Genomic DNA, 27,779 nt, shown 5'->3' with positions numbered 1-27,779 from the left:
GATCCTCCGTGGCTGGCTGAGAATCCCCTCCCAGCCAAAGGTTATCTTTCACCTGTTCCTTAAAAGGCTGTCTCCTTCTGTTTGTGTTTATTCATTGGAATGGAAGCTCCTTGAGGGCAAATGCTGGTTTCACTTTTTCTTTCCATTCACTTTGCTTAGCCCTGGGACTGACTGGCACAAGGTGAAAAATGAAAAATGATCTTTAATTTCATTAGAACGGAGAATTCCCTGGTGAGGAAAAGGCTGTTACCAGCACAGGTTGCGACCCTTCCCATAATTTATACTCTTAAAAAAGTAGAACAAGTTCTTAATAAATGATCAGGGATCCACCTGCCTGTCTACCATGTACCCAGCTGATGCTCTAGGATAGGAGAATTAAAGCTGCACTTGACCTGCAAAACTACTGAGGCAAATTCCCTCATTTTGCACATATACAACCACCTCCCTGTGGTTCAGGGAGGCAGAGTGATTTTTCCCCCTGGAAGGCAGGTGCCCTGGTGGTTAGAGCGCCTCACCTAAAGGCAGGAAGACTCCTCTTCCTGAGTTCAAATGTGACCTTACTAGCTGAGTGACCTTGGGCAAGTCACTTCATCCTATTTGCCTCAGTTTCCTTATCTGTAAAATAAGCTGGAAAAAAAATTGGCAAACTACCCCGAGTGTCTTTGCAAAGAACACCCTGAAAAGGGTCACCAAAAGTTAGAAACGATTGAAAAACCACTAAACAAGTGATTTATCCAAAAAACTTACAACTAAGACAGGATGGGAATTCTCCTGCCTCCATGTCCAATGGTCTATCCACTATATTACTATGCTTTCATAGTCTCTCTCTGTCTCTGTCTCTGTTTCTGCAGTTTCCTCCTCTGTGTGTGTGTCTTTCTTCTCTCTCCCTTTCTTTCTCCCTCTCTCTTTCTTCTCTTTCTCCCTCTCTTTATTCTTTCTCTTCTCCCTCTCTTTATTCTCTCTTTCCTCTCCTTCTCTCTCTCCTCTCTCTGTCTCTGTGTCTCTCTCTTTTTCCCTCCCTACCCCCCCCCCCCACCCAACCCTGCCACTCCCTTCCTCTGATGAACCTCTTCTTGCCTTCATCATTTCTTTAGGTCCTATTTTCTCAACTGTGGTTCTGCCCGACTTTTGTTCTCATCCAATCTTGACCTCATAATCTATATATCAATAATGTTTGCATTTCTATCCTTGAATATCCCCTTTCTATCCCTTGGCTAACTCCTATCACCTGTCTCAACCAATCAATCAGTGTGCACTTATTAAGCAGCTGCTGTGTGCCAAACACTCTCCTAGGCACTGGCCATAGCCTTGAGAACCTGTCTCTAGGGAGTTTACCTCCTCTGGGAGAGAACACGTCCAAATACAGATCCATCCCCGAACCAATTTCAAGCTAATTTGGAGAGGGGGACGGCTAGCAGCTGGGAGCCTCACAGAGGCCTAATGGAGAACGTGCTCCTTGATCAGATTGCGGAAGGAAGCTGGAGATTGGGAGAGGCACACGTGGCTGGGAAGGGAGTTCAAGAAGTCTCTGGGCCAACCCATCTGATCTGATCTTATGGTCCCCCGTCAATCAGGGAGACTCCATTTTCCAACTGCAGGCTTGTGCTGTCATTGGGCCTTCGGGCACCGGCCTGAAATTCAGTTTCTCTGGGCTAAGGCGAGGATTTGGGAGATGGGGTATCCTACATGAAGAATATAATAGACTGGGCCATATCATGGTTGAGATGGGGACATCTGAAAGCCAGGGGAAGTGAACATTCAGATACTGGTCGATCGTTTTCTTCATAGGTTATGTCACAGTTCTCTTATTGTCCTGACTCAGTTTCCCTAATTATCCTGACTCGGTTTCCCTGCTTCTCAGTTCTGCAAAACCTCCCCTCCCTCTTTATCAGAATACTTGATGGAACATCAGAATGCCTCTCCCCATCCCAAGCTATTAGAATATCAGATACCATCTTATCAAGATGCCTCTCCTCGTGTCCGGGCTGCCTTCCCCTGATTACATCATCCCCTCTTCAGAGGCTCACCCCTCCCCATCAGAATCCCGTTCCCGCTCTCACTACCCTGACTCTGCCCCTGCCTCAGTCTACCCTCTGCATCTGAGCCACGTGTATATATGTCATTGAGAACTCTGGTTGTTTGCTGGATTCTTGGAGACGATAATCTCCATTTGATCCCAGTATATCTCTCCATTTAAAAAATTATTAAATACTCTCTAATCTCTATCTTGCTCAATTTCTCCCGCATTACAATATCACATAGAGAGTCTCCATCCATGTCCCCATAATACTGGGAGAGCTAGCTCTGAAGACCTAAAACATGGGTTCTAATCCCTGGCTATTTGCTGTGAGTGTGACTTTAGGCAAGTCACTGGGAGCCTCAGTTTCCTTAGTCAGAAAATGAGCAAGTTGGGTTGTATAGTCTCTAAGATGTCTTTCCCCTCTGGATAGCAGAATTTTAAAAGCTGCTTCCAAATCTTATCTTTTTTCAAAGGTCTCCCCACTTTCACTATCAGCAGGTCTTGCCTCCAGCTCTGCATTGTCTACTACCCTAAACATTTTAAGGCAAGTAAGCATTTATTAAGCACCTAGCACAGGCACCGTAGTAAGCATTGGTGTTAACAACAACAACAAAAAGTGTTGGGGGAGGGGATGAAGGGGGTGAGAAGACCCTGTTCTCAAGGCTTACAAAAGGGCTTCTTGCAGAAGGTAGGACCTGACAAAACTAGGGATGCAGGGAAATGGAGATGAGGAAGGAGAGTTTCAGACATGGAGGAGAGCCAATGAAAAATGAAGTAGAGGGTGTAAAGACACCGTCACTGGATTTGGGGTGCCTGTAGGAAAGTAAACAGACCTGGAATATAAGAAGGGATCAGCTTGTAAAGGGCTTTGATTGCCAGGATATTTTTGATTCTAGAGATAATAGGGAGCCACTGAAGTTTAGATGATTCATGATGATCATGACCACATGATCAAACCTGCACTTTTGGAAGATCAATTTAATCACTGAGTAGAGGATGGATGATAATGGGGGCAGAGTGAAGCAGGGAGAACCCCTCCCCCATCAAGGCTATTGCAGTAATCCAAGTGGCAGATGATGAGAACCTGCACCAGGTTTAGGGTAGCATCCAAGGAGACAAGTTTTTATTATTATTATTATTATTATTTGCCTATCATCTCCTTGAGAGAAGAATTCTGACTGAACCTTGTTTCAGGCTTCAAATGGCCATCACTTAGCCTGTCTTGCCTCAGTTTCTAAATCTGTACTTCCTCTCTTGGAGCCTCTCCTCCTCCTGGATGCCTTCCCCTCCCCCGAGTTTCCATGGCATTGTTCCGTTCTAGTTCTCCTCCCCTTGGGACTGTCCTTTGTCTGTATGGAGGACTCTTCTCAAATGCGGATGTCTCTTTCTTCAGCTCTTTCTTATCTCTCCACTCTTTATCAATCCCATCCACCCCCAAGGCTTCAATTGAACACAAATGCCTCCCAAATCGGTATCTTCTATCTCAGACCCCTCAGAATTCTGGTCCTGTTTTTTTTTTTTTTTTTTTCCCTCTGCCATCTGGATGTGCCCACTAGCACAACCCACTCAGCATTTTGAGTCCCTGGCTCCTCATCGATTGCTCTTTGGATCCATTCATCACCACTTGTCTTCCTGCTACAAAACAGTCCTCCCAGGCCACTGCATATCCCCCCCCCCCCAACCTTCGCCACCCTCCCCCTCCAAAGTTGCCTTCTATTTAATCTGTGTTTATCTTATCTTACGTTTCTGTGTTTCTGTCTTATCTTCTGTTTTCTTCTGTACTGTGTTCTCCCTCTTTAGAATAAGAGCTTCCTGAGGGCAAGGTCTGTTTTTGCCTTGCTTTCCATTTCCAACCTAGCGGTGTGACTGCCATATAGAAAAGGGCTATTATTGATTGTATGATTGCTGTGTGTTTTACCTAGAAATGAAGGTTCCCCGAAACCCAGGACTCCCTCTGGCTTGTTTTTGTATCTGTATTATACCAACTCATAACACAAATACTTGGAAAATATCGAATACCTAATAATGCTTTTTCATTCACATGTATCCATCTCCCCTTCCTCCAGCCTGCAAACTTTTCTATTTCTGTGGATGGCCGCAGTATCTTTAAAGTTCATTAGTTTTGAAGTTTTTCTCCCATAGCTACTCCCAACCCCAGCTTCCAGTCATTTGCCACATTCTGCCCATCGCACCTTGGCAGAATTCTTTGCACCCGACCCCTTGTCTCTGCTTGCTCTGTAGCCATCTTTGTTTAAGCCCTCATCTTCCCTCCCCCCCCCCCCCCCTGTAATAGCCTCCTAATTGGTCTCCTTGCTTCCAATCTGCCCCTCTTCCTTCCAGCCTTCACACCTGAGACCCAGCCTAATGATGTCACTCCCCGTGGCTTAGCCACTCCAGTCCACTTGCCTGAGCCTGCCGCTCTCCCACTGACTTTTCTCAGTCACTTTCACACAATCTTCATTTCCGACTAACTGGGCGCTGCTTTGCTTGTTGGCTTTGTCCTGTCTTCCCTGCTCTTCCTGTCTTTGCTGATGCAGTTCCCCTGAGCCTGGAATAGAATTACCCTTCCTATCCCCAACTCTATTCCTTGGAATTCTTAACTTATTTCCAGGCCAGACACGGGGACTTCTACCTGCAGGGAGTTTTTTAATGTATCTTAGTGTTTGTTTATTATATGGAAATGGAACTCTATTACATAGTGGTTTGTTAGTTGTTTGTTTGTTTTTTTTAAAGTAAATTAAATGTGATCTAATTGCACTCCCCTCCCCCCCTGCCCAAGGGAGGACAGGGAGGGAGAGGGGAAGGCAAGGGAGGAAGGGCCTCTTCTGAACTTCCTTGGGCTGCTTTTAGTTGAAGGGGGAGGGGGAGGGGTTCATTGTTTCATTGATACTCTCCATTCCTTGAAGTCTTCCCTGGGCTCCCAGCTGCGTCCCAGTTGGCCTTTTGCTGCTTTTTGCCTTCCTTTCTATTAAGTCCTTTCTTTCAAGTCCTAGTTATTTGAGTGTCTTCCTCTTCCTCTTCCATTGTAAGCTCCTTAAAAGTAGCATTCAGAGTCTTCTTTTTTCAACATCTTGGGCGTTATTACAAGTGAAATAAGATATTTCAGTTTCAAGCGTTTATTGAGCCCATCTGTGCTAAGTACTGACAATATAGAAAAAAAAAAAAAAAGGAAAACCTGTCCTCCTTGAGCTTATATTCTCTTAGGGGAGCAACATATGCATGTATTTATGGGTAGGTGCAAAATAAATATACAGGAGGGAAAGAGGGTTAGCAGCTGGAGGGAAAGCAGGAAAGGCTTCTTGTGGGGATTGTACTGAGTATCGAAGTCAGTGGTCGGTCAGTAAACATTTCTGAAGGTCTCTCTACTGTGTGACTGACACCATTTGGTGATACAGTGGGAAAAGTTGTCATGCAGACTATCAATGAGCCATTGACTGGATAAATGAAATGATGAGCAATAATCGCCAGAGGGAAAGCACAAGTATTAAAGGGAATGAGGGAAGGCTTCCTGGAGAAGGTGGGACGTTAGCTGGGACTCGGGGGAAGCCAGCAGGCACAGGGGACAGCCAGTTGAGAGAGGGAAAATCTTGCTTGAAGAGTAGCAAGGGGGCTGATGGCTCTAGCAAAGAGTATGTGCAATGTTTTGAAGACTTTGCCATGTTATATAAATATCATTTTTAGTCTTCTTTTGGTGGCAACTAAATAATGCAGCGCATAGGACACAGTATCTAGAGTCAGTTCAAATCCAGTCTCAGATACTTAGGGGCTATTTGCCTCGGTTCCTCTTCTGTAAAACAGGGGTACACGGGAGAAGGAAGTGACAATCCACTCCAGTATCTTTGCCAAGAAAAAGGCTCACAGGGGTAGTCACTTAGAGTCTGACTTGACTAAACAACTGCTCTGCAGTTCTCCTAATTATCCCATCTCTAGCCTCTGACCCAGAGCCTTGAATTCAATAGATACTGATTAAGTGTTTGCACAATTGAATTGGCCTTTATTTGCTGACAGTTTTAGGAGTTGGTTAATATCAAACCGAGGGAGCCTTGTCTGGGGGGAAGACTCTGCACACTGGATAAGGAATGGGAGACTGGGATGCAAAACCTAATAAAAGTGATGATGATGATAATTGCATTTATACGTGGTGCTTCCAGGTTTTCCCAGTGCTTTGCAAATATTCTCCTTGGATCTTTATAATAACCCTGGGAGGTGGGTGATATTATTGCCCCTCTTTTGCCTCCTGATTGGTTTTTCTTCCTGCTTTTCCCCACCGTCCCCCCCTCTCATCCCACCCAGGTACATCTTTGCCAAGAATCTCTTTGAAAATCGCTTCCTAAACGATGTCGAGTGGGCTGTCTATCAGAATTGGCATTCCTTCCTTCTCCAGGAGTTTAGCAAAAACATCTTCCAGGACGGCTTCATCTACCTCCGGGCTTCTCCCCAGGTACCCCAGAGGTTAAAGCGGGAGGCCGGTGGAGTTGAGGGGAGGGGGACTTTAGGAATCACTTCTGCTGAGTGTGCTGAATTTGGGGTCGCCTGAATTCCAATATGGTTCTGCTATTTCTTGGTCATGTGCCCTCCCAAACATCTCAGAATGAGATCTGAGCACCTCCGACTTCTGTAAAAGGAGAAGGTTAAGCTAGATGACCTGATGTCCCTTCCGGCTTGCTCTGGGACCATGATCCTCCCTTAACACAAATACTGATCATCCATATCTGATCCTTTATTTTCTAAAGCCAGAGCCCTTCCCCAGTCAGGCTCTCTGGAAGGGATCTTTGCGAGATAGAGAGGGGAATCCCTTGTCTTCTTTTGGATTTCCCTTTTTGGCTCCTGGCCCTGTGGGGCCTTTCCCCAATTGCCTCAGCTTCCCCATGCAGCCCTAAGGCATGAGCTTGGCTTGCTGGGAGAGAATGGGGGTGGAGGTGGGGGCTGCTCTTTCCTGCCCCCATTAAACATTCTCTTCCTTGCCTTTGTGATGCTGCCTTCTCTACCCAAGGAAAGCAGCCGAGGAATAATTGCCTTTTCCAGAACGCCAGTCATGGATTAGCAAGTGAAAGCTAGTCAAAGAGTAGAATTCCCATCATAATAGCCCGTTTCTGCTAAATCTCTTTAATACTAGTATTGAAATCCCCATTTTCCAGATAAGGAAACTGAGATTTATGCCATACCAATAAAAATCATAAGAACATAGAACCCAGCCTTCTGAAGTGACCAAACCATGGATCTGCTAGGCTAAATTTCAAGAGCACTGAGTTTATTAACTGGCTCCATGACCAATGATGATTTCAACTCCCTTAGAGTCACTTTCCTTTATAAAACTTGGAAGTGGGAGCAGTCAGATACCCCCGAGGTCCTTCCTTTTCTGTAAAATGAAAGCTTAGAAAGTTTCCAAGGCCCCTGGCCTAATTCCTGGTATGTAGTTAGGGCATAATAAATGCTGTTAGTTGACTGATTAATGAATTGTCTCTCCCTTTAGAAAGTAAATTCCTTGAGATTAGGGACATTTTCCTCTTAAGTCTTTGTACCTCCCGAGCCTAGAACAGCCTCTGGCACTCAACAAATACTTTGTCCATACTTGGTGGTGTTCCTTTGCCCTTCTGCTTATATGATCTTAAATTAATTCACTTCAAACACTTAATCTGGGATCCCATGAGCCATGGGGCAGGTAAACTGCAAGAAAAGCAGGTCCTATGCCTTCTTGGAGCTGAAATCCCATTTATGAAGAAGGATTACTTTCCCCAGCTCAATATTAATCATTGAGGCCCATTGCAGAAATAATAGGTAATAATATTAATCATAATAAAGTATTGGTATAGCTGTCGATTTGCTTGATCCTCCCAACAACTCTGGGAAGATGTTATGATTATCCTTATTTTAAAGATGAAAAACTGAGGTAGACAAGGTTTAAGGGAACTGTTCATGGTTGCTCATACCGTCAGAAAGTATCAGAAGCAAGACTTGATCTCAATCTTCCTGATTCCAAGTTTTGTGCCTGAGGAACAATTAAATACTGTTTATCTATGAGATTATTTAATTTAAAGGTAGAATCAGCTTCATTAATCGTCATGGTTATTGCTTAGTCTTTTCATTAAGTCAGATTCACTTCTAAGTGGATAAGGACCCAGCTTCTCTTCTGGCTTCTCAAATTTTCATCAAATCCAGAGCCAGAAGGACCTTTCAGACCACCTAATTTTTATGTTTTTAAGGTGAATTAACTGCAGACTAGATATCTGATCTTTCAAGGTCACATGAGTAGCTAGCATCGAGGCAAAGTTGGAACCCATTCCTTCTGACTCTAGAATCAAGGAATATAAGTTACTGAGAGGAAGATTTCATTTCAACAATATCTGTCCAAAAGTAGGATGGGATACTTTATAAAGAGATGAGTTCATTACCATTAAAGAGCTTGAGCAAGTATTTGTGGGGGAGTATTTTAGAAGGGATTTATTCCTTTTTCAAGTAGTGATTAGCCAGGATCTCTAGAGTCCCTTCCTATTCAGCGATTCTTTGATTAATTTGAGAGGTTTATCATTCAGTGCTGGCCAGAGACCACAAAAACAGAGGAAGTAGGAGAGCACAGTGACCTAGCCTCGCTGACAGAGCCTGAGATTGTCTTTTAGGTGTGCTTCAAGAGACTACGCCAACGTGCCAGAGCTGAGGAGAAGGATCTTGAGCTGGGATACCTTGAACAGCTCCATGCTCAGCATGAAGACTGGTTTATCCATAAGGTGACTGAGTAAGTCAAATCCTCAACTGTCCCATGGACCACTCACTGAGTAAGGACATCACTTCTGTCATAACAGTATTGCAGATGGGTAGAGAACTAACCTTGAAGCCAAAATAACCTGTGTTTCATGGCCTTGCCAGAGAGTAAGAGCTGGAAGGGACCTTGGAGAGAGATGGGTTCCATTTCTTCATTCTATAACTGAGGAAATTGAGAGGTCAGTTGACTTACCTTGAGTCACCCATCTGGGAACTGTCAGAGGTGTCCTTGTTGACTCCAGTAGTGCTATCTGTTATGACTTTATTATCTGGGTGGCCTTGGGCGATTACTTTAATTTCTTAACCTCAGTTTCCCCATCTATAAAATGAGTGGGTTGGCTTCCAAGGCCCCTTCTAAATGTTGATCTATGACTATGGGCAAGTAAATTCACCTCGCAGTGCCTTTATTTCCTTAGCTGGAAAATGGGCTAATTATAATACCTATCTCCCAGGGCTGTTAATGAAGCTCAAATGAGATATCATAGAACACATCTGGAGTATGTTATAGTCTTCAAGTGCCTTCAGATGGATGCTGCCTCTTAGGATTCTTCTTGGGGGGTTTGGCCACTCCGGGATCCAGATTCAGAACTGTCCCAGCGGTTTCTACCTGGTTTTCCTGAAATGAGTGTACGGATTTTCTCACATCACTCAAAGTTCTGATCTGAAAATTAATTTTGCAAATTTGACCTCCCAAGGTTTTCCTCATTTTTGATCCACCTCAGAAGAGTGTCCATCTTCCCCCAAAGGGCTTTGGGTTTTAGCAATTAGGTTTCAATGTGGATGGAACTCAAAGATGAGTTCAAATTCAGCCTACTATTTGTGTCATCCTGAGCTAGTCACTTACTCTTGTTTACCTCAGTTCCTCATCTGTAAAATGAGCTGGAAAAGGAGATGACAAATCAGTCTAGTATCTTTGCCAAGAAAACCCAAATGCAGTCACAGAGTCAGACACAACTGGAAGCAGCAGCAGTGTCAGGAGACCCCAAGAACAATCCCAACATGAAGGGAGGAAAAATCTGTTTCCTTTTTGTTTGTGTGAGAAGTTCTGCAAATGAATACTCGAGGATCATCCATTTCAAGGTAGAAGGGACCCTTGAGGCCAGCTTGTCCAATGTTCCATCTGACAGATGAGGAAACCAAAGGTCCCACAGCTCACAAATGCCAAGATTTGAACCCAGGCCTCTGACTCCAAGGCCAGATTGTTTTCCTCCCAAGCTCCCCTCCCCTCCTCCTGAAAAATGCTCCAAACTCTTTCTTTACCTCTCCCTCACATCTGCTTCTCGCAGGCTCCACTTTGAGGATTTGAAGAAGGCCCCTGTTCTGGTGCTGGACGTCAATGAGGATTTCTCGGAGCAGGCCGCCAAGCAAGAGGAGCTCATGACAAAGGTCAAGCCAGCTCTAACGATGAGCTGCAGTAGATTTTTACTCTATGGGAACGGTATCAGCCTGGTTTAACATCCTAAAGCCCCCTTGTGTTCCTCAGGAAAAACTTGGTTTCTAAAAACAAACACCTAGAGATCGAAGCCCTTTGGGACTTTGGATGACCCACTTAAATAAGTTACCTGCAAAAGGCCTCCGTCTGTAAAATAGGGGGATAGGATCAGATGACCTTTAAGCTTCCTTCTAGTCCTAAACTTATGATCTGATGATCCCATGGCTTCCTTGGGGAAAAGAGAGGCCAAAAGACTTAGAGTCCTTAGGAGAGAGTGCTGGCAATGAGGGGATTAGACTGACTTATTGGCCTCCAAAGCCCCTTCTGGCACTAAATCTATAACAGTTCCCCTCCACCTGTCTAGGTCAAAGCAGGGACAGGGTTCCCTGCTCCTTCCAATGCTATCTTCTCAAAATTAGATGACTAATAGAACAGTTATTGTCCTCATTTATTTCATCCACCAAAGCATCCTGGCTCTCTGGACCTAGCAGGCTGGACTCTGGGAGTAGTTTGGACTGTGAAGGCAGGCTGGATTCTGGGGGCAGACTGGACTCTGGAAGCAGATTGGCTTTTGGGGGCAGACTGGACTCTGGAAGCAGATTGGCTTCTGGGGGTAGACTGGACTGTGGGAGCAGACTAGACTTTGGGGGCAGACTGGACTGTGCAGGCAGGCTAGACTGAGGGCAAACTGGATTCTGGGAGCAGACTCTGGGGGCAGACTGGATTCTGGGGGTAGACTGGACTGTGGAAGCAGACTAGATTCTGGGGGCAGTCTGGACTCTGAGAGCAGACTGGACTGCTTGGGCAGGCTAGACTCAGCTTCTCTCTGCTCCATCCCCTTCTCCCCCTTGGTTTTTCCTTTCTCCTCTCAAGCTTCCGGTCTGACTGCTCCTATCCTCCCAGGGCTTCAGGAGCCAGGATTCTATTCACTGAGTATTCTCAGCACTGACTTAGGTCTCTAATATCTTCCTACATGGTAAATGTACCACGGCTGGGAAATTCATTGGCAGTGCCGTAGCTGCTGATGCCGTGAGTCTCTGTGAATCCAGCGGGGCTGGTGGGTGACGCTGCATTCTTAGGGGCCCCTACTAAAAGGCTTTTGGCTTTATGGGAGCCTCATCCTCTGCCTCACAGGGAATGGCTTTCAAGAGCTTGGGGCCACTTACACACCAGGATGACACAACTGGCCCATCAGTAACCAGTGACTAAGAGCCTGTGTGCCAAGCGGTCTCTCAGGTGCTGGGCCTGCAGAGAAAAAACAAAGCAAGCCCTGCCCTCAAGGAGCTTATGCTCTATCCAAAAAGGACTTAAATGGAGGGATGGTTTCCTCCTATCTACTACAATGTGAAGTTGACTTTTGCCTCTTTTTTCCAACAGGTCAGTACCTTTGTAAAGAATCTAGAATGAAGCCGTGGTCCTGCTAGGCAGGCTCATTGGGCCTGGACTGGACTTCTGACAAGCTAGTGCCTTTCTGCTACTTGGAGAACTATGGATTCCTTCTCTCCAGCTCCCATCATCTGTTGAATGAGGACGTTGCCCTCAACAGCCTTCCAACCCTTCAGCTCTGATCTGCTATCTCATGGTCCTAGGAGGATCCCGAAGGTCCTTGTTCAAGCTTTCCTTGGTTCTCAAAGACATTTTCTTTTTTCATCAATTTCATTTTATTTTCAGATCCAAATTCTCTGCCTCTTCCCCATCCATTTAGAAGAAAAGAAATGCATTATAAATACGTAGAGTTGTGCAAAGTAATGGCTACCATGTCCAAAAAAAGGGAGAGAGACAGAGAGAGAGAAGGAGAAGACCTCTATCTGTCTCCATGTTTCAGCATGAGTCCTTTGGAGTCTTAGTTGGAATCTTTGAAGATATTCTCCACAAAGGAAGACCTGCTTTCCTAAATCCCGTTAGCCATCCATGTGCTAAGTGTATGCAGGAGCCTGAGTGCTCCCCACCACATGACTGGCTTTCTCTGCCACCACATGACTGGCTTTCTCTGACTCCCATGAGTCCCCACATATAAGCCCCTGGAGACATGGGAGGACAAAGAGCCAGATCTAAGAGAGCCACACTCTCTCCCCACTGTGGGCATGGGAAAGAATAAAGAAAGTGCTCGGGCAGAAAAGATCGAGTTGGCAAGAATGAGACCACAGAGCGGGAAGTCCATGCCAGGACTCGGGGCTTTCCTTCTCCACCCCTCCTCTCACCAGCCTTGATGGAGCATCTTGGGATGCTTTCATTCTTCCTTTCCCCCTTCGTTTTGTGATGAATGACTTTTAGAATAGAAATATACATGGGTAATTGGTTATCCTCTGAATATCAGGCAGGTGTTTGGCAATGGAAGAATAGTAGATTTGTAGTCATGGGGCACAGGTTCTACCATTTACTCACTGAATAACCCCAGATAACTCATCACGTCTCTGCCCTCAGTTTCCTTGTCTGGAAAACATAGGCTTTGGACCAGGTAACCTCTGATGTCCCTTTCAGTACTAAATCTCTATATTCCACTTGTATTACATATTTTTATACATACAGATACATACGGATATAATGTAGCAGATGTCTGGTGTGCTCCTCATCCCTATTTCCTCCCCACCTTCATATTATTTTATATGATAGGTGTGAATAGACTACTGGACTTGGATCCAATAAGGCCTGAATTCAAAGACTGACTGCCATCAACACTAACTCTAGGCCCAAAGGCAAGTTCCTTAGTCTGGCTGGGCTTCAACTCAAGCATCAGAAATTTTATTTTATTTTATTTTTTGTTTGTTTTGAAGCAATTGGGGTTAAGTGACTTGCCCAAGGTCACACAGCTAGGAAGTATTAAGTGCAATGAAGTCGGCTTTGAATTCAGTTCCTCTTGCATTCAGGACTGGTGCTTTATCTACTGTACCGTCTAGAGAGGTAATTAGCATTTTGCAATTGTCTTGGATCATTGTGTTGCTGGGATTAGCGAAGTCATTCACAATTCATCATCATACCATATTGCTCTCGTTGTGGACAAGGTTCCCTGGTTCTACTCATTTCACTTTGCATTAGTTCATATAAATCTTCCCAGATGAAAGTCCCTCTGTCATTTTTTTATTTTAATAGTATATTATTTTTCTATTTACATTTAAAAATGTTTTCAATATTGTTTTTTTTTTTTAAATAAGATTTTGAGTTCCATTTTTTTTTTTCTTTCTCCATCCCTTACCTCCTTCCTCCCCAGGCTAACAAGCAATCTGATTACACAAAAAATATTCATTCATCAATATTCATATAGGTTATACATAAATATTCATTTTAACATATTTCCATATGAGTTATGTGGGAAAAGAAAAATCAGAACAAAAGGGGAAAATCATGAGAAAGAAAAAAGTGAAAGAAAAAGCAAGTTAAGAATACTATGCTTCGATCCACATTTAGTCTTCCTCGTTCTTTCTCTGGATGCAGATGGCATTTTCCATCCAATGTTTATTGGAATTGCCTTGGATCATTGAATGGCTGAGAAGAGCTATCATAGTTGACCATCATGTAATCTTTCTGTTGCTGTGTTTTCCTGCTTCTGCTTGATTCACTCAGCATCGCTTCATGTTGGTTTTTGCAGACTTTTCTGAAATCAGCCTGTTCATCATTTCTTATAGTATTTCTTTCTATGCATATGGTTCTAATGATCTTGTGATGGAGAGAGACATCTGCATCCAGAGAGAGGACTGTGGGAAATAAATACGGATTACAACATAGTATTTTCACCTTTTGTTGTTGTTTGCTCATATTTTTTCTTTCTCTTTTTTTTTCTTTTTGATCTAATTTTTTTCATACAACATGATAATTGTGGAAATAGATATAGAAGAATTGCACGTGCTTAACATATATTGCCGTCTAGGGCAGGAAACGGGGTAGAGGAGGGAGAGAAAAGTCTTGAACACAAAGTTTTGCAAGAGTGAATGTTGAAAATTATGCTTTTGTTTTGAAAATAAAAAACTTTATTTTAAAAAATCAAGTGACTTGATCCAATGATCAAAAATAAAATATTTTTTTCTAAAAGGAAATTTTTTTTTAAAGAATATTACTGTGCAAATGAAACCACATGTCATTAACAAGTTAGTCTTCCATGGATTTTGTCTTTGATAGATCCTTGACTGCATAATAATCATGGTAATCTTGGTAACATTTTAATCCATCAATAAACATTTATTAGGCACTTAGTATGCACCGGTATGCTAACTGGTAAAGATACAAAAAGTGGAAAAGTGCAGTATGTGCCTTTAAGGAGTTTAAAATTTCATGGAATATCCTGTTTGGAATATTTTGACTTCCTGGTCCATCAGTCTGAACTCCCATGAGTGACTTCCATCTCTACATTCTAAGACTCCCAGAGTGGTCGAACGCTATTGGAGCTCACTATCTCTGGTCTGGTCTCTTATCCTTCTGTGTGGACCACATCCTCTCATCTTAACCTCCATTCTCACTTCCTCTCTCATTCCTTAATCCTTTCATTGCCCGTGCTCTCACTTTTCTTAAATTAGATGATCTCCAAAGTCTCTTCCAACTCAAAATTTGTGAAAATAAAGCCAGACTTTCTTCTTTTCACAACCTTGAGCTTAGAGTGGCCCCCTTCTTGTTCTGCTATTCCAGGTTTTTGATTACGTTCTCTGTCCAGAAGGTTCCTGCTCTATCTAGCCCTCATCTTCCTTCTGAGCTCCAGTTCCACCTCTCTACCTACTGGACATCTTCAACACATCCCATCAGTCTCTCATGGCAAACATTGCTAAGACTGAACTCATTATCTTCCCTCTTGAATCATTCCAAAGATCTGTGGAGGACACCAATATTCTCCAAGTTCAAAATCTTGTTATATATTTTTTAAAAAGTAAGATTTTTAAAGGGCTTATTATGTGCCAAGTATATAAGGAAAAAGCAAAAATAATTCTATTTTCAAGGAATATTTTCTGGGGAGAGACTGTGTGTGAACATAAACAGGAACATGCAATATACATAAAAAGTGGACCCACGATAACCTTGGAGATAGGCCAGGAAGACCAGGAAAGATCTCCTGAAGAAATTAACCTATGAACTGAGTGCTGAATTAAGCTGGGAAAAGAAAAGAAGGGTGATCCTCGGCAAGTCACTTAACCCCAACTGCCTCAGCAAAAAAGAAAGGAAGGAAGGAAGGAAAAGAAGGGGCAGAGATAAGATAGCTTTTCAGCCCTGTTTTGGACTGTAGCTTCACCACCATGATCTATCTTCTCTCCTGGAACTTCCCTCAACCCCCATGGCCTTCTCATCCAAGAACATCTTTCTGCTTCAGGAGCCCCTTCTCCTTTCAGAGAATTCTTCTCCATTTTGAGAAAGGCAATCCTCCTGCACCTCCCTTATCAATTCACTCTCCTCTTCTCCACAGGGACTCTTCCAAGCTCTTCAACCTCCCATCTAAGAATCTCCCCCATCTCCTCCCCGAACCTTCCAGCTGACAAACTTGCCTCCATTTTACAGAAAATACAGAGGCCATTCATCAGAAGCTCCTTCTTCTCTTTCACTAGAAGCCCTCTCCAACCCCTTGTAAATTAATTCTTCTGTCCTCCCTGTTGCAAATTATTTCCTTTCATCCTATGTATATCTTGCTTGTGCATATTCCCCCGTGGGTGTCCACCATTAGATAAGGGAGCTCTTTGAGGGTGGAGGTTGTTTCTTGCCTCTTTTTGTATCCTCAGTACTTTGCACAATACTTAGCCTGACACAGAGAAAGTGCCTAATAAATGTTGACTGATTGACTGAAGGGAAGGACCCCAGAGCAGCCAGTCATCTCGGCTCAGCTTCCAACTCTCCAGATTTCACCACCAAGACAGATGGGGGTATTTCCCCTCCCCCTTTCAGTTCTCATTTATGTTTTATCTTCTCCTATTATAATGTAAGCTCCTTAAAGGCAGGACTGGGTCCCCCCTCCCCCCGCCCCTTTTCTTTGCATTCCCACCATTTACCACAGTGTCTAGCACTTAGAACTTAATAAATGCTTGTTAATTGATTAAGAATATTCCTGACACAAGCAGAATGGCAGGAAAAGCAAGTAGGCTTATATGGTTAAATCTAGAGTTTGGGAAAGGGAGCAAAGTTTAAGTGGAACCCAGGCTGGGAAGAACTTTAAATAAAGGGCTTTAGTTGATAATGCAGAGATGATAGGAAGCCACTGCAGGTTTGTGGTCAGATTTTCTCTTCTGGAAGATCACTTTGCTGGCTGAATGGAGGATGGACTGGAGTAGAAGAACTGGGCCCAGAGAGGCTCCTTATGAGGAGATTATACAGTCCAACTGAAAAGAGATATGGCCTCATGAATGGAGAAGAGGGGCCATATATGCTATAGTCTTGAGTCTTGACTCTTCCTTCTCCCTGTGCAATTAATTGTCAAGTCCCAGAGCTTCCTGATATCTATCTCCTTTAAACTCTTGGACAGAGTCACTGGGATTAGTCTCCATTGTCTCAAGGCTAGTGTTCTAGGACTGTTCTTCCCCTTCTTACTATTCTAACAGCCTTTAGATTTTGTCACTTCTACAGCATCTTCAATCCATGTTTTATTCAACTGCTTGAAGGAATATTCCTAAAAAATAAGCCTGTGGACCATTAAAGATCCTGATCAAGAGCTGTTCATGGCTGCCTTTGGCCACTGGAATATTAAAGCAAGGTTCTTGACCATAGAGCTGAAGATTCAGCTATAGCAGGATGAACCAAGCTTTCCCAGGTTTCCCCCCCATCCACAGCCTCTTGGCTGATGAGAAGAACTAGCCATGACTCTCTTTTACCTGGTTCCTTCCCACCAGCCTGCATTGGCTCCAACTAGAATGTTCTGGGTACACATCTTTTCCGACTGAAATTTGCCTTTTGTTCCAAGGTTCTGTCTGCTTCAGGTTGAGGCACTGTGGAAAGCATCTGGGAATCTGAAGAGCTCGGTTTGAATCCTCTGTCTAATCCTGAATATTTTATTTGTCAAAAGGATTCTTTTCTCTTAAGGTTTTGCTTAAGGACAAGCCAAGTGGGGAAAGCATTGGATTAGGAGTAGAAAGAACTGGGTTCGAATGGGAAGTTCTGTCACAATCACAATGCCTGTGGAATTTTGGGCCTCAGTTCCCCAATAAGGGTGTTGGACTTAAGCTAGGATCCTGTGGTTTTATGCAATTGGGTTAAAAGCTTCTTTGTTTTGGGGGGACGCCTTCCCATCACTCCTGAACCACTCAAAGGTTTCCAGAATGTCCCCACTAGAGGGCCCATTGGGGAAACTGGACTCTAGATTCTAAACTCTGGATGGATTTCCCTCCCAGCCGCTGTCTACTTGGGTGGTCATGAAACCAAGTTTAAGCGTCTCAAGGTGGGAGAAGGGGGTCCCACTTGGCAGCTACACAGAAGCCTGGGCAGTCCTAACCAACTTGGTCCCGGTTTCCCATGGGCTCGCTGCCCTGAGGAGGGAGCGGTTAGCTTTGTGGTGGGATTGCTGGATCCCAAGCCACCAGTCTGGGCTCCCAGCAATCCTCTGCCTCGAGTGACAGCGTCTGCCTCTGCTTTGCTCATTAGCAAAACGGCAGCCTGCCTGGTTTGGCTCAGAGTTTTCATGGCACTGGGTGGATTTCTATGTCTCATGTTCTGCATTTCATGGACAAACAAGAGGTTAAGAAATGGGGCTCTTGGAGGGCTCTTGCCCAATTCTAGGACAGAGGACACCACCCCCCCCTTTCCCTTCGACTGCCAATAGCACTCTTGTAAGGTCAGCCCTCGGTCAGCTCAGCAAAGAAACAGTACATTTGGTCTGGGTTTGAATCTTAGTTCTACCACTTAGTATCTGTGTGATCTGGGAAGAGGCATTGTACTCAGGGAGTGTGTGTGTGTGTGTGTGCACGCGTCTGTGAGTGTATATGTCTTAAGTGAGTATCTCTAAGCTATGTGCATGTCAGTGTATATTTCTGTAAATATGTGTGTGTGTGTACATTTGTGAGTGTGTGTGAATACAAGTGTGTCTGTGAGTGTATATGTCTACGTGAGTATATCTAAGCAAGTTTGTGTGTGTTTGTGAGTGTGTGTGTGTTCCTGAGTATATGTGTCTGTGAGAATATGAGTGCATATTTGTGAGTGGGTGTGTGTTTGTGTCCTGCTGAATTTGAACTCAATGTGATCTACAAATAGAATCAATATTAAAGATTTCATAGTCTTGGAAGGTTGAAGACGTCAGAGTCCAGGCCCATCAATCATTGGAGGAGAAGCCCAAGGCATGCTGGGAAGTATTAAGTGCCCTGTTCAGGGTCACTCAGACAGGAAGTCACAGGACTAGATCCCAACACTCCAAAGCCGGTGCTAACCAAATGACACTGGGAAAGTATAACCAGTGAGTCTCAGTTTTCCTCACCTGTCAAACCGTGATTAATACCTAAAGCAAGAATTCTTAACCTTTTAGGGGGACATGGACCCACTTGGAAGTTGTTCTGATGAAGTTCAGAATAAGGCATTGAAATGTATAAAATAAAATACATAGGATTGTAAAAGAAGCCAGCTATCAGAAAAATAATTAAATAAATAAAGCCCAAGTTCCTGTACTGTGGATTAGGAAGTCTTGATATAGCATTTATCTCTCCAGGGATGCTGTGAGAATCAGATGGAACTCTGTTCAAGGCATTTTTTAAATCTCAGAATCAGACTTAAGTTAATTCTCATTGTTATTTACTTATTATTATTATTATCTCATTCTCTTTTTCATGGATATTCAGTTAGAAGCAGTCCTAGAATAAACCACTATACTGCTATTATTCTTCGAAGGGACTTGGACTAATGATTTCATTTCTAGGAGAAACTCATCCCAAGATTGGTCAATCGGTCAGTGGACAAACATTATTAAGGTCCCAGCTTGTGCCCCGAAAGACTAATTAAATGATTTGCTTGTGGTTTCGTAGCCAGTCAGGTATCGGAGGTGAAACTTCAATCAAGGTCTTTCCTCCTCCAAGGTCAGCTTGGTTTTTCACTATGACACACTGTGGCCCGACAGCCAAGATAGCTAAAAGACTTATCAATGAAAAGCAATTCCTCATTGACAAGAAAATGAAATTTCATTTTGCAATGTCATGAAACCAGAGAGGAAATAAAGATGAGCAGAGTCTGGAGAGATGGAGGAAGGATGAGGAAGGAGCAATGGATTGATTGATGATAAAGACTCCAGGGGACATTGAGACCACCCATGGGGAAATCAAGAGATTAGTGGTAACTTTGGAAAGGGCATGTTCAGTTGAGTGGTGACTTTAAGGTCCCAATGCTAGCCTTAATCCTTAATGAATATGTAGCCATGTTTATGGATACACACGCATCCCTGGGTAAATGAATTTTGTTTCATTCTTTAAAGGAAAAAAAAAATACTTTATTGTCTTTTTTTTTTTTTTGGCCAGTTTCTGTGCTAAGCATTTTACTAATATTATCTCACTTAATCTTCACCATTCTAGGAGGTAGATGCTATTATTGTACCCCTATTACAGTTAAGGAAACTGATACAAACAAAAAATAATGCGATTTGTCCAGGATCACACAACTATTAAGTCTCTGGAGACTAATTTGAACTCTGATCTTCCTGACTCTGAGACCTGCAGATTTTGTTGCCTCATAAAAGCTTGTTTGGACTGTGATCAGTCAATCAACTAATTAACATTTATTAATTGCCACCTATGTGCCATTATGGGGAGATGGCATACAGCTGGCTTCAAAGCCAAGAAAACCTAGGTCCAAGACCAGTAAGGCCCTTTCTCCCCAGGGCAAATGTTCATATGGACCAATTGTGTCTAACCTGTGGCAGAGCATTCCGAGCTCATATTGATCTGATCAGCCATAGTTGGATGTTAAGGACCATGCTTAGATGAAGGGCCAGTCAATTCCCTGAGAGCCTCCATAGCTGTGAATCATAACACTTGAAGGAGTTGCAAAGCAGCCTTTGCAGATGTTCCTTGTGGAGCGGGAATAAAATGAATTAGAGGCAGAGGGAAGAGGAGAGAGGTCAGACAACGCAACTTCCTCTCAATCTCTTTGTATCATCATCATCCTCTCACAGGAAGAGATCCATTCTACAGGTCTGAGTTAGACCTCCAGCAGCCACTGGCAGGTGGCTCCCGTATCACAACAGTCGGACACACTGTAACTCAACTCTAACAGTGATGTCATTTTGTTCCTCTTTGATAATGAAGGACAACAACATGTATATCTCCCCAGGGAGCCTCTGAGTCATTTCTTTAACTTTGCACACATATATTTCACCATCATCATTCAAATAAATGCCTTGTATTTATGTATCATTCAACATGTATCAGACACTGTGCTGAGTATTTTACAAATTATTATTTCACCAGATCCTCACAATAGTCTTGTAAGGTGGGATTCCATTTTACAGTTAAAGAAACTGAGGCAGACAGAAATTAAATAACTTGCTCATTGGTAAGTGTCTGAGGCAGAACTGAGCTGGGGTCTTCTTGACTCCAAACATGACAGTCTATCCACTGTCCCCCTAATTCCTATATGTATGAATGTGTCTGGGTGTATGTGTATATGTGCATATATAATTATCCATGTGTATATATATATATATTTAAATCATTGCATTCAAAATCTGCTTCAGCTTTAGCTGTGTGACTGGAGAAGACAATAACTTCTGCCTCCATTTCTTTATATGTAAAATGAGTATAATATCACCTACCTCTCAGGGTTATTATGAGAACATAATGAGAATATTCATAAAGCACTCTCCAAACCTCAAACAAATCTCAACATATTATGATGACATAATAATCATAATAATTTTGATTTTATAATCATTTATAATAAATGATTTTCTTGACATCCTTTTCTTAACTTTCCCCTTCTTAGGCTCAGAGATTAGGATGTTTATTACCTGAAGGAGCTAAAGATGGAATTGAAATGACACACCTATCCCTGATTGTAGCCTCAGTTTCTTCACTTATAAAACCATAGGCTAAGTGGGGCACAAGATCTCTTCCAATTCTGTGGATATCCAGAAAGTTTTAGTTTGATGATTCCAGCCAGAACATGTCACAGGGGACAGAACTGAAATCCAGCCTTCACATGCCAGCTGTGTGAACATGTACTGGTCAGTTTCTCCCTTGGCATCTCGAGGCAAGTTTGTGAAGTCAGCAGTTCCTGAAGCAGGAGCGGTCCCTGGAGCGAGTCTTTACACCAAGAAAATTTCACCAAGGAAGGAAATAATAGGAGCAAACAGTACATTGAGAAGGCAGTCTGGTATAATTCAGGAGTGGAAGTCCAAAGATTTCCACCCACCACGGGATCCTGGATAAATCACCTCACTTTCCCTTGTCTGGGAGCCAGTTTCCTTCTCTAACAAATGAGAGGGATGGACCAGATGATTTATTTTTAAGAGTGTTTCCAGCTTAGAATATCCTCCATTCTAGTTCCTCCTCCCTCCCTCCCTCTGATGCTCGGTCCTCTATTTTAAGATTTCTCACATAGTTCTAGAATCTCTTTACCTTTGTCTCCAAAGCTTCTATTTTGGTCGTTTACAGTTTATCAGAGAATCTCAGATTGGAAGGACTTCAGAGATCTCCAGTTTAGATAGATGGGAGGAGAATCAGGATAGAATGAGATCATGATTCTCCTCCTACCTGCCTATATTTTGCTTTTCAGCCTCAACCTCCTTTGTTACATTTTCCTCTAATGGTGGCTGTCCCTCCAGGCTAGATATTGGATCCTCTTCTCTTCCTTCTCTGTACTATTTCCTTGGTTATTTCATCAATTTCTATGGATCCAATTTGTCACCTCTAGGCCGATGATTCTCAGATCTATGTATCCAACCCTAACTTCTGTGCTGTCTTCAAATTTCATATCACAAACTCCCTATTTAACATTTTGAATTGGGTATCCCATGGGGATTTTAAACTCAGCATGATCAAAACTGAACTCATTATTTTTTCCCCAACTCCTCCCTTCTTTGCCATTTTTCTATTCCCCTGGACAGTACCACCCTCTTCCCCTCACCCAGACCCCCAATCTAGGTGCCATCCTTAGCTTCTCACTCTCTCGCATTCCTTATGGCCAATCTGTTGCCTCACTCTGTCCATTTCACCTCCATAATATTTCTCATGTGTCCCCTTTCCTCTGACACTGACACCCCTGTAGTTACATCTTAATCACCTCATGCCTGCCCCATTGCAATATCTGTTTGTGGACCGGCCTGCCCCAAGGCTCTCCTCACTCTAGTCTTCTGTCAAATTGATCTTCCTAAAACATAGTTCTGACTTTGACATTCCCCCATTTCAATAAACTCTAGTAAATCCCTATCACCCCTAGTATCAAATATAAAACCCTCAATCTGGCATTCAAAAGTCCTTGCAATCTATACTCCTTTCACCTTTCCAGGTTTTCTATACCTTCCAGGGGTCCTCAAACTATGGCCCGCGGGCCAGATGCGGCAGCTGAGGATGATTATCCCCCTCACCCAGGGCTATGAAGTTTCTTTATTTAAAGGCCCACAAAGCAAAGTTTTTGTTTTTACCGATAGTCCGGCCCTCCAACAGTCTGAGGGACAGTGAACTGGCCCCCTATTTAAAAAGTTTGAGGACCCTTGTAAGACCTTATCACATATTCTTCAGTCTAATGACACTGACCTCCTTGCTGTCCCTCCGGACAATACCCTTGACTCCAAATCATCTTAGAATTTTTCATTGGCTATTCCTCACACTTTGAATGCTTTTCCTTTTCATCAGACCTATAGAATGATACTCTTCCTCCTTATCTTCACCTCCTAGCTAAAATCCTATCTTCAATGAGAAGCCTTTCTCAACCTTCCCTGATTCTAGTACCTTCCCTCTGACATTATTTCCAATTTATCTGATGTTTGTATAAAGCTATTTGCATTTTATCTCTCCCATAACTACTGAATTGTCTTCCTTTCCCTTCCCTCCTCTTTCCTTCTTGTCTTTTCCCTTCTTTTTCTTTCATTCTCTCTCTCTCTCTCTCTCTCTCTCTCTCTCTCTCTCTCTCTCTCTCTCTCTCTCTCTCTCTCTCTCTCTCTCTCTCTCTCCCCATATCTCCATAGTAGTTGTTTATTGACTGACTGAGTGTGGGTTGGCTCTGGGTCACTTGCTTAACTTTAAATACCTCAAATTCCCCTAGGCTTGGGCATGCGGACACATGTGTCTACCTACAGGCACCGAGACAAAGGTACTTAGAAAGCTTTCTGTGCCAAGTACGGCCTGTTCTGAGAGTTTATACCTACTATCAGAATGGGACCTGGGTTTATATGGAAACCATTATTCTCAAGATGCTTAGCTTGGTGAATTGTAGTCAGATTTCTTTGCCAATCACTTTGGGGTTGATCAGAGATTGATCAGACTGAGTCAAGAAGAAAAGGACCTGAAAAAGGTGAGCTTTCCTCAGCAGTTTGTCTCAAAACGTACCAAATCTGGCTGTCTCATTTTGTGTAAACCCTTCCCTTCAAAGGGGTGGGGATGTTCTTTGGTCACCAGACTCCTATATTCTGGTTCTTCTTCTTCTTTTTTTCTTTCTTTCTTTTTTTTTTTTTTTTTGGTTTGGTTTTGTGATAACATTATTCTAGAGCAAAGAACAATGCTTTCTACATTCTAGGTTTTTGTCCCTGCCCCTCAATTTGCTTTGGAGTAAATACTCCAAGAATTTGGAATATCATTAGCACTCTGGATCCCTATCTCTATATCTTAATGAAGTGTGTAGATAGTTTTATTTGGGGTTGAGCTGGGCTGGAATTTCCTTTCAAATAAAGTTCTAAAAATTAAACTGAGATGGGGTCTTAAATTCCCCAAAATGGTAAGACTTTGATTTTAGGAGCTAGGAAGCAGATAGAATGAAAGAGCAAATATCGCTCTTTTGGGATCTCTTGGGAGCTGGTAGGAATCTTGGAAGTCACTGAATGCAAACTCCTCAAAAAGGAGTTTGAGATATTTAAAATTAAGCAAGTGACCAAAGCTAACCCACACTCAGTCCGTCAATAAACAACCACTATGGAGATATGGAAAAAAAAAAGAAAAAGAAAAAGAGAGAGAGAGAGAGAGAGAAAAGAAAGAAAGGAAGGAAGGAAGGAAGGAAGGAAGGAAGGAAGAAAGAGAGAAAGAGAGAAAGAAAAGACCTACAGAAGGGTTAAATGACTTGCTTAGGGTCACAATGCTAACGTCTGAGACAAGTGTGGAAGCTAGCTAGCCTTTCCTCGCTCTCACTTTGATGCCCTATTACCACACATGACTTCACTTCAATATCATCTAAGTGTATTCATCCCGATGGGAGGGAGATAGTGTTTTTGAAAATTCTTTATCCTCCTTGGTTGCAATATTTCTCCCCTCCCATCCTCCATTCTACCTCCCTGTCCTCTATCATTTGGCATCAAGGAGAAGATCCAGAGAGGGAGGAGCACAGAGCTGCAACACATAGCCTTGAAAGAAACTTCAAGGTTTATAGACACACCTTCATCACCTCACTTATGGACTATAATAGCGTGTTGGGTAGTCTCCTGTCTCAGGACTCTCCCTATCCCAATCCTCCAAGGATCTGTCAGATTTATCTTCCTAAGTCAGTTATGTCATCCAGCTATTCACTAAACAGAAAGGTCCATGTCCAGGATCCGATAGAAAATCTGTTTTTCATTCAAACCCCTTTATAATCTGATCCCCTCCTCTCTTTCCAGACTCCTTACTCCTTAAATCCACCTACCCACCCCACAGTCCCCAAATACCCTTTGTTGCTGCAGCATCCTAGTTGTTTCTTCACATGAGATGCCCCATTGTCAGGGCTGTGTTTCCACAGGCTATTTCCCAGGCCTAGTAGGTTCTCCCACTTCATCTCCACCTCCTGGCTTCCTTCAGTTCCCAGTTAAAATTCTACTCTTTCCATTCCCCCTAAATACGAGTTCTTCTCCGTTGAGACTATCACCAATTTATCCGGTCTAGCGCATTTAAGCTGAGGGCTCTTGGAGACCTTTTTTTGTTTATGTTTTTGGTCTTTGAATTCCCAGCACTGAGCACTTAATAAATGCTCATTAATGACTTCATCAACCAAGCAAAAGGCATTTAAGTGTCTACTATATGTTCTGTAACATTCAAATTCTTCTTCAAAGGGTTGTTGTTGTCCAGTCATTTCGGTTGTAAAAAAATTCTTTTACTCAAGTGGTTGTGTCCACTACCAGTGCTGGGGATGCCAAGAGAAAGGAAACCATCTTTGACTTTTGGGAACTTACGTTTTCTTGGGGAAAGACAACATGTATAGAAAAAAATAAATACAAACTGATTTGACTTTTATTTTGAGAGAATATTATCCTTGGAAGATGAGGAAGGGATGCCGATGAAATTAATCAGAAGAAAATCAATGTGGACAGAGACTTGAAGGATCTGGATTTGAATTCAAGATGTTGCATTACTACCTTAAGTGACTTTGGAGAAGTCCCTTTTCCCTAATTTTTTTTTTTTTTTTGTAAAATGGAGGATAGGAGTCACCTGGGAACCTCAGAAGTTTCTTCCAGCTCTAGATTTATGATGCTAAGAGCCTGAGTCCTTTCCTTCCCATATCCCTTCTCTGAAAAATGAAGGGGCTCCCTTAGACCAAACGATTGCTACCCCATATAGGAGCAAGTAACCGAATAGGGGGCTTACGAAAAATTTGGCAATTGTAAAAGATAGCAAATATTCTGTGAAGATTTAATTCCTTATATTAAAATAAATAAGCAACCCGTCTCATTAGAATTATTTTCAAATAATATTTTTATGATTTATTATCAGTAGATGTTTTGATTTGCATACCTATTTTATATACCTACATATCTTGGATCACATAAAATTTCTCTGGTAAAAAGGGGTTACAACATTCTCCAGTTGATAAATGGTCAAGGGCTATGAACAATTTTCAGATGAAGAAATTGAAACTATTTGTAACCACATGAAAAGGTGATCCAAATCACTATTGATCAGAGAAATACAAATTAAGACAACTCTGAGATACCATTACACACCTGACAGATTGGCTAAGATGACAGAAAAAGATGACGATGGATGTTGGAGGGGATGTGGGAAAACTGGGATACTGATACATTGTTGGTGGAACTGTGAACTGATCCAACCATTCTGGAGAGCAGTTTGGAACTATGCTCAGAAAGTTATCAAACTGTGCATACCCTTTGATCCAGCAGTGTTTCTACTGGGCTTATATCCCAAAGAGATCTTAATGGAGGGAAAGGGACCTACATGTGCCAAAATGTTTGTGGTAGCCCTCTTTGTAGTTGCTAGAAACTAGAAACTGAATGGATACCCATCAATTGAAGAATGGCTGAATAAATTATGGTATATGAATGCTATGGAATATTATTGTTCTGTAAGAAACGACCAGCAAGAGGATTATCATAGAGGCCTAGAGAGTCTTACGTGAACTGAGCAGAACCAGGAGATCATTATATATGGTAACAAGATTATGCAATGATCAATTCTGGTGGACATGGCTCTCTTCAACAATGAGATGATTCAAACTAGTTCCACTTGTTCAGTGATGAAGAGAGCCAAATACACCAAGAGAGAGGACTGTGGGAACTGAGTCTGGACCACAACATAGCATTCCCACTCTCTCTATTGTTGTTCGCTTGCATTTTTTTTTTTTTTTACAATTTTTTTCTTCCTTTTTGATCTGATTTTTCTTGTGCAACAAGATAACTGTATAAATATGCATACATATATTGGCTCTAACATGTATTTCAACATATTTAACATGTTTAACCTGCCAGCTAGGGGAGAGGGTGAGAAGGAAGGGAAAATTTGAAACAAAAGGTTATGCAAGGGTCAATGTTGGAAAAATTACCCATGCATATGCTTTGTAAATAAAAAAAGCTTTAATAATAATAAAAAAGGGGTCACAAGAAGCCCCACCCTAGATGATCTCTAAACATCCTTCTTCCTTGTAGTTTGTGAACCTGGGAATGGATTATAGATTTGAAAAACAAGAGAGCTCCCTGAATGTCAGGCTGTCAGAATAACTATTGTCTTAATGTTGTCTGATCTTTCTATGGTCTTTTAAAGTTGGCAAACTGCTTTCTAGCCTATCAGACTCATTTGAGCCCCACAACTGTTGTGGAAGAAGCAGCCTGGTGTGGCAGAGGCTGCTGGTCAGAGGCAGGAAGGTCTACATTCAGATCCCACATCCCATGGCTTCCTAGTTTCTCTGCCTTCCCTTTTACATTCACATTATATTGTGGCATCTTTGCCAGGCAGTGCCTCCGAATCAATGCTTTCTTCTCTAAGAATATTATGGAAACTGTATTCATGCCATCAGATAGGTTTGCTCTCCTCCATTAGACTGTGTCCTCCCTGAGAGAAGGCTCTTCTTTCTTTCTTTTTTTTGGCATGGCCAGTGCTTAAACAGGATCTGGCACACAGTAGGCACCTCGTATCAATTTCTTGATTGATTCATTGTGAGATCTTGGGAAAAACCCAATTTCAAATGAACCCACATACCATTCCTATTTACAGATCCGATGCCAATCAGCCTCAGGATGCCAGTATCCCTAGTGCCTCCCCAGTAGGAGTTCCCAGCACAGCT

The 27,779-nt window shown here is 42.7% G+C and overlaps 1 protein-coding gene across 1 annotated transcript in view; it reads left to right on the top strand.

Annotated features, from left to right (window-relative positions):
* The window catches only part of DGUOK (deoxyguanosine kinase), a 46,851-nt gene extending 32,609 nt beyond the window's left edge, over positions 1-14,242 (top strand). Inside the window, exons 4-7 of the mRNA XM_051974142.1 lie at positions 6,314-6,461; positions 8,638-8,753; positions 10,066-10,165; positions 11,589-14,242. Coding sequence (XP_051830102.1) covers positions 6,314-6,461; positions 8,638-8,753; positions 10,066-10,165; positions 11,589-11,618 — 394 coding nt within the window. The 3' untranslated portion in view covers positions 11,619-14,242. The remainder of the gene's footprint in view (positions 1-6,313; positions 6,462-8,637; positions 8,754-10,065; positions 10,166-11,588) is intronic.
* Positions 14,243-27,779: the final 13,537 nt, after the last annotated feature.

Source organism: Antechinus flavipes, chromosome 2 (assembly GCF_016432865.1).
Source record: "Antechinus flavipes isolate AdamAnt ecotype Samford, QLD, Australia chromosome 2, AdamAnt_v2, whole genome shotgun sequence".
NCBI lineage: Eukaryota > Metazoa > Chordata > Mammalia > Dasyuromorphia > Dasyuridae > Antechinus > Antechinus flavipes.
This window is presented reverse-complemented; position numbering and strand designations above follow the sequence as displayed.